The sequence below is a fragment of the Triticum aestivum genome, chromosome 4D (assembly GCF_018294505.1).
Source record: "Triticum aestivum cultivar Chinese Spring chromosome 4D, IWGSC CS RefSeq v2.1, whole genome shotgun sequence".
Lineage (NCBI taxonomy): Eukaryota > Viridiplantae > Streptophyta > Magnoliopsida > Poales > Poaceae > Triticum > Triticum aestivum.
Window position 1 is genome coordinate 402877589 of NC_057805.1, and position 7699 is coordinate 402885287.

The following is a 7699-nucleotide window of genomic DNA, read 5'->3' on the forward strand; positions in this document are numbered from 1 at the left end:
TGGGTCCGAGCAGCTTCCAATCTTAGTTGGGGGTGATTTCAACATCATTAGGAGGAGAGAGGAGAAGAATAATGATAACTTTGACGGCAGGTGGTCGTTCATGTTCAATACTATTATTGAAAGCTTGGATCTGAGGGAGATAGAGCTTTCTAGTAGAAAGTTTACTTGGGCTAACTCTTTTCCCAACCCGACTTACGAAAAGCTTGATCGCGTTCTTGCGAGTGTGGAGTGGGAACAGAAGTTCCCGCTTGTGACGGTTCAAGCTCTTTCACGGGGTTTTTCCGATCACACACCCCTGTTCGTTGACTCGGGGGAGCCGAACCACGTGGGAAACAAAAACACCTTTTCTTTTGAGATGGCCTGGTTCAAACGTGAAGGGTTCCTAGACCTGATCGCTAGGGAATGGGCGAAGGGTGTAGGCGGTAGGACCGTGGTCGAGCGTTGGCAAAATAAGATTAGGAGTTTGAGAAGCTTCTTACGGGGTTGGGCTAAGCACCTTAGTGGGGTATATAAGATTGAGAAGGACAGGCTCCTCTCTCTTATACAGAATCTGGACGTTAAGGCTGAATCCACGATTTTGATGCCTGCTGAGCTCCAGGTTAAAACTGAAGCAGAGAAGAGGTTGAAAGAACTTCTCCGCGAAGAAGAATTGAAGTGGGCTTTGCGGGCTAAGGTTCGCAAAGTGGTCCAAGGGGACGCGAATACTCAATTCTTTCATCTGATTGCTAATGGTAAGCACAGAAAGAAGAGAATATTCCAACTTGAACAAGATGAGGGCACTATTTTAGGACAGGATAACCTAAAAACATATATAACCGAGTATTATAGGCAGTTATTTGGACCTCCGGAGGATAATTGTGTATCTCTCGATGAGTCCAGAACTGAGGATGTGCCTCAACTTTCGGCTGCTGAAAATGATATTCTGGTTGCCCCGTTTTCGGAGAAGGAGGTGTTTGATGCTATAGCACAGTTGAAAAATAATAAGGCTCCCGGACCGGATGGATTTCCGGTGGAGTTCTACAAGAAGTGTTGGCATATTATTAAGGGGGATTTGCTACCTATGTTTCATGATCTGTTCTCTGGACAGCTTCAATTATTTCACTTGAATTTTGGAACTATCACACTGCTTCCGAAGAAGACGGATGCTGTGAGAATTGAGCAGTTCAGGCCGATCTGCCTTCTCAATGTTAGTTTTAAAATATTCACCAAGGTCAGGACTAATAGGCTCACACAGATTGCGCATTCTGTGGTGCAGCACTCCCAAACTGCTTTCATGCCGGACAGAAACATCCTTGAAGGGGTGGTCGTCCTTCATGAAACGCTCCATGAAATCCATTCCAAGAAGTTAGATGGTGTCATTTTTAAGGTGGATTTCGAGAAAGCGTACGATAAGGTTAAATGGCCATTTCTCCGACAGGCATTGCGTATGAAAGGTTTTGATGAAGCCTGGCGACGCCAGGTTGAATCATTTACGCAAAAAGGGAGTGTGGGAATTAAAGTGAATGACGATATTGGTCATTACTTCCAGACACATAAAGGCCTAAGACAAGGAGATCCGATGTCCCCTATCTTGTTTAACATTGTGGTTGATATGTTAGCCATCTTGATAGGAAGGGCTAAGGAGAATGGTCAAGTGGGTGGCTTGGTACCTCATCTGGTTGATGGAGGTGTATCCATCCTTCAGTACGCTGATGATACAATCATCTTTATGGAGCATGACCTGGCCAAGGCGAGAAATATGAAGCTGGTGTTATGCCTTTTCGAACAATTGACCGGGTTAAAGATTAACTTTCATAAGAGCGAGCTGTTCTGCTTTGGTAGAGCCAAAGACGAACAGGAGGCTTATCGGCAATTGTTTGGGTGCGACTTGGGGGATTTACCTTTCTCTTACCTAGGTATTCCAATCCACCATAGAAAGCTGACCAATAGAGAATGGAAGTGCATCGAAGACCGGTTTGAGAAGAAACTGAGTTGCTGGAAGGGCAAGCTCATGTCATATGGAGGCCGATTAATTCTGATTAATTCGGTGCTCACGAGTATGCCTATGTTTCTCTTATCGTTCTTTCAAGTCCCAGTTGGTGTTAGGAAAAGACTGGACTTTTATCGATCGCGTTTCTTTTGGCAGGGTGATGATCTAAAAAGAAAATACAGACTTGCAAAATGGGATATCATCTGTAGACCGAAAGACCAAGGGGGTCTTAGTATTGAGAATCTTGAAGTTAAGAACAGATGCCTTCTTAGCAAGTGGCTGTGGAAGCTTTCTTTTGAGACTGATGCCATGTGGGCCCAAATCCTTCGTAGCAAGTACCTACAAACAAAGTCCTTGTCCCAGGTCACAGTCAGGCCAACTGACTCGCCTTTCTGGAAAGGCCTGATGAAAGTCAAACAATCTCTGTTTAATAGGACAAAGGTTGTTATTGGCAACGGCGCTGGTACACGCTTCTGGGAGGATACTTGGCTCGGCGAGACACCCTTGGCCATTCAATATCCATCTTTATATCGCATTGTTCAACGACGTGAGGTGTTCGTTGCTACGGTGTTTCAATCCATCCCCCTTAATATTCAGTTCAGACGGTCGTTAGTGGGCAATCGTTGGAAAGATTGGCTCCGTCTAGTTCGGAGACTAATGGATGTCCATCTTTCTCAACAACCCGATGAATTACGCTGGAAACTGACTAGGTCTGGAGTATTCATGGTTAAATCAATGTATATTGATGTAATTAATTCGAGCTCCATTCCTACCTCCAAGCATGTTTGGGCTGTCAAAGTTCCTTTGAAAATAAAAGTGTTTATGTGGTTTGTCCATAAACAGGTTATTTTAACCAAGGATAACTTGATTAAGCGTAATTGGACAGGACCTACGAGGTGTAGCTTCTGTGATCGGGACGAGACGATCAAACATCTCTTTTTTGATTGCCCGTTTGCCAGAGTACTTTGGCGGACGGTTCACATTGCTTTTAATATTACTCCACCGAATTCTGTCACTACGTTATTTGGGACATGGCTCACTGGGATTGAGCCTGAATTAGCGAGACATATTCGTGTTGGAGTTTGCGCTTTGTTGTGGACTATCTGGACTTGCAGAAATGATTTGGTTTTTAACAGAACATCACGTATTCACTTTTTCCAGGTTATTTTCCGAGCCACGGCCGTGATCCGTTCATGGTCGCTACTCACTCCGATGGAGGCCAGGGAGCATTTGGTTACTGGATCTATCCGCTGGGAGATGGTAGCTCGGGATATCTTCAACCGGTTTGGATGGCGGTCATGTAATAGGATAGGCAATTAGTTTACCTATCTATCTTTAGCCAGCCGGTTGTGGCGTCTTATCTTGGCTAGTCTGTGTGTCCAGCCTCTTTAGCTCTGTGTGAGCTGTCTTTTTATTACTTTTCAGTCGGAGACTTTGGAACCTTGTTGGAACCTTTTATTTCGTTAATAAGATGGCCGTATGCATCACTCTGATGCAGAGGCCGGGGAGATCCCCTTTTCAAAAAAAAAACATGATTCTTGTACTCTCTTTAGGCTGCCCATCTAGCTCCACCACTGCCCGCACATACGTTGTCCAAGGGCTTTCTCTTTTTGGCCAGTCCACACACAGGTCACATAGCTTATCGCTAGGACGATCTTGCACCCATGCAACGAGCGACTATTAAACATCATCCAATGCCTCACGACCGAGTAAATGTATACTCTCACTTAGCGTTTTTTTGATACTATGCAAGAATAAGCAATAACGCAATTTCGGAAGAAAAGTTACCTAAAAACAAATGAATTACTGGCATTGATATCACCGATAAAGAAAAAAATTAAATCAAAATCAAAATAATTAAGTTTTCTAAGAAAAAATGAATCAATGGCATTGGTATTACCCTTTCAGAATAAACAAAATGAAAAACCAATAAAAATACTGAAAAAATTGACCATAATTTACACAGAAATTGCGCTTTTTACATTATGCAAGAATAAACATATAATAGTGGATTTTAAAAAAAGGATGTCTCCTAAGAAGCAATGAATTAGTGGCATTGTTACTACCATTAAAGAAGAAAGAAAACAAAATAATAACTAAATCAAAATAAAATAATAAAGTTTTCTAAGAAATAATGAATTAGTGACTGTGACATTATCCTTTAAGAGGAAAGAGAATGAAATAAAAACTAAAGCAAAATGAAAATAATGATGTTTTATAAGAAAGAATGAATTGATGGTATTGGTATTACCCATAAAAAAATAATGAAACAAATAAAGACAAAATTTTGCACATAATTTACATAGAATTTGTGCTTTTTAATAATATGCAAAATAGACAACATCGCGATTTTGCAAGAAAAAGTTTCCTAAAACAAATGAATTAGTGCAATTCTATTACCCACAAATCAAAATCAAAATAAATAATACTAAAACAAACTCAAAATAATTAAGTTTTCTAAGAAATACTGAATTAGTGGTATTGTTATTACCCTTCTAGAAGAAACAAAATGAAAAATATAAAAATAATAATCACTTAAATTTGCACACAATTTGGACAGTACTTGTGCTTTTTTACAATATGCATGCAAGAATACATATATAATAGTAGGATTTTCATAATGCATAAATCTTGTAAGAAGGAATGAAATAGTGGCATTGGTATTACCATTAAAGAAGAAGAAAAATAAAATAAAAATCAAAAGAAAATCAAAATAATGTAGTTCTGTAAGAAATAATGAACTGGCGGCTTTGGTATTGCCCTTTAAGAAGAGATAAAATGGAATAAAAAATAAAACAGATCAAAATATATTTTTGTAAGAAAGAATGAATTAATGACATTGTTATTAGCTAGAAATATTTTGAAAAATTATGAAAAAATTGCACACATACACATAATTTGCGCTTTTTTATAATATGCAAGAATAATCATATAGTAGTCGATTTTCAGTAAAAAAAAGTTTCTGAGAATGAATGAATTAGTGGCATTGTTATTAGGAGTAAAGAAGACAGAAAATAAAGTAAAAACTAAAAAAATCAAAATAAGAAAGAATGAATTAGTGGCTCTGGTATTGCCTTTTTAGAAGAAATAAAAAATGTAATAAAAACTAAAATATAATCAAAATAATGAGATTTGGTAAGGAACAATGAATTCATGCCATGCCACCCTTTAAGAAAAATTAAAAAAATGAAACAAAATATAAAACAAACAATGACAAAATTTGCACACCATATAAACAATTTTTTGGGTTTTAAATATATGCAAGATTAATCATATAATAATGGAATTTCTCAAAAAATAAAGTTTCATTAGAAGGAATTAATTAGTGGCAAATGTATTACCCTTAAAGAAGAGGAAAATAAAATAAAAACTGTAAAAAAATTAATGCAAATTTTCTTAAAAATAATAAATTTGTAGCATTGGTATTAACCTTAAGAAGAAATAAAATAAAAAATAACCTAAAAACACGCAACTTTGCACTGAAGCTGCACCATTTGAACATGTAAGAAATAAGCATATAATACTCCCTTTTTTACACTAAAGTATAATTATACACATATTTTATATTACTTAGTGTATATATGTTACACTCACCCTACATCCAAAATGTACCCATAAAACCGATAAAAAAAAAAGAAGCAAAACGCACAGAAACAGCGTAATAAAAAAACGCGTAATGGGCAAGGCCAATAAAGAATCGACTGACCAAAAATAGGGGTCAATCGAAAACAATTCAGCCAATAGGGACAACACACACAACAGGAAAAAAGAAACAAGCAGCACACATCTTGGAGCAGCAATCAATGGTCAAAAAATTTGACTGACCCAATTTTAAAAATCAGGCAAGTTTTAAATGGAGGCTGTCATTTAAACACTGGATTGCCGGAAGTAAAACAATGGAATAATTGCCCCTTTCTCATCGTGCGTCTGGACTTCGATCACCGGCTCTACGCCGGCCTGCGTGTCTCTCTAATTGCTTCCCGTTATCTCGCGCAAAAACCAAGCAAGACCTAAACGCAAACTCACTTTCCTCGTCCTTGTGCAGTCGTGCTGTCCCTCGCACTTTCCGGAGTCTTCCACGACCCGTGGAGCACTGGAGTTCACTTGTGCCACCTTTCTTCTGGCACGTTTTGGCGAGCTCCGGACTCCGGAGGCCCTCTGCATGGTGCCCTGGACGTCCACGTTGTGACCCCGCTCTCGCTGCACGCACAACTTCTACACGTTCGCGGCTGGGGAGTGCCCGCCGACGTGGCCACCGCCGCAGCCACCTCCTCACGGCCGAGCTAGCTCGTCCTCCCCGCGTCCTATATAAACGCGCACTCGTCATCGGCAACAGCACACAGAAACAACAGCCCACAACGAACCAAGTGTGATCTAGCCAGTCCCTGCTTCCTGCTGTGAGTAATGGCGACCATGGTGGCCTTGAGCTCCTTCGCTGGTGCCGCCGTCGTCGGCCGCTCCGCCTCCTGGTCTCCGGCGGTGCCGCGCCGGCGCGCCCTCCTCGTCAGGGCCCAGATCGAGGTAAGCCTCTTTTCGTCGCCTGACTCTGCCATCATATCTTGTTTACTCCGTATACTCTACGTATAAGTCAAGTTTCGAGTGTGCTGTGCTGACTCACGATGCCCTCTGCAGCCGGGTGTCGAGCCGACCAAGGAGGAGACGACGAGCGCATCGACATCCTCCCCGAGCCCAACCCCAAGCCCGAGCACGACCCCGGTGGCGCCCAAGCCCAAGGCCAAGGCTAACCCCTCGGTCTGGGACGCGCTCGCGTTCAGCGGCCCGGCGCCGGAGCGCATCAACGGCCGGCTCGCTATGGTGGGCTTCGTGGCGGCGCTCTCCGTCGAGGCCGCGCGCGGCGGCGGGCTGCTCGACCAGGCCGGCAGCGGCGCCGGGCTGGGATGGTTCCTGACAACCGCGGCTGTGTTCTCCGTGGCGTCTCTGGTGCCGCTGCTTCAGGGGCAGAGTGTGGAGAGCAAGTCCAGCGGCGTATGGACCGCCGACGCCGAGCTGTGGAACGGCCGCTTCGCCATGCTCGGCCTCGTCGCACTCGCCGTCACCGAGTTCATCACCGGCACGCCCTTCGTCAACGTCTGAAACTAGCTAGTGTGTACTAGTACTCCTGTACGTGCGTGTACATATTGTTGGTCATGCTGAGGAACTAGTGGTACGGACTCTGGTAGAGTATTCTGTAACGGATTCTGTAAGCCTTATAGGTTGTGTTTCTTGATGATGATATCTTGGAGCTTCGAATTACTGCACACATGAATTAAGTTCATTCCACTGTATATGTTTCTTAGCATATACAGTATATGCTTGGTCGCAGAGATGTAGACCAAGAATATGAACATCTTGATATTATTATTTTCAGTAATGTATGCATGTTCCGAAGCTTCAAAGCAAACTAAAAGACTAAAAAATGGTTAAAATCACAATTTGAAATTTTGGGTACAGGTTTGAAATTCGTTAAAGTATTTTCTAAAAGGACGATGATAGTTGCCGGCCTAGAGGCCCATGAGGAGGCCTGCATAACAGAGTAGCTTGATCTAGCTCCCTATAAGAGGGAACTGACAAAATAAACTGGGTGCTGCACCACCTTCTTCTTCTGTTCAACTTCGCCTATCTGCGTAGACTCCGCCTTGCCGGGGTTTTCACCTTGCCGGCGTTAAGCCCCACTGGGCCGGCCCATCATCTAACGGCTCCGCTGTCACTGCTTCTTCTTCCTCGAGTTCC

The 7699-nt window shown here is 42.4% G+C and overlaps 1 protein-coding gene across 1 annotated transcript; it reads left to right on the forward strand.

Annotated features, from left to right (window-relative positions):
* Positions 1–6308: 6308 nt before the first annotated feature.
* LOC123100132 (high molecular mass early light-inducible protein HV58, chloroplastic-like) lies at positions 6309–7219 on the forward strand. Its single transcript, XM_044522109.1, has 2 exons — positions 6309–6490; positions 6602–7219. The coding sequence occupies exons 1-2, from the start codon at positions 6374–6376 to the stop codon at positions 7061–7063; spliced, it is 579 nt and encodes a 192-aa protein (XP_044378044.1). The 5' UTR covers positions 6309–6373; the 3' UTR covers positions 7064–7219.
* Positions 7220–7699: the final 480 nt, after the last annotated feature.

Coding starts and splice junctions, on each gene's coding strand:
- LOC123100132 (XM_044522109.1), top strand. CDS start 6,374: ATGGCGACCATGGTGGCCTTGAGCTCCTTCGCTGGTGCCGCCGTCGTC. Junction 6,491..6,601: donor TCGTCAGGGCCCAGATCGAG/GTAAGCCTCTTT, acceptor TGCCCTCTGCAG/CCGGGTGTCGAGCCGACCAA.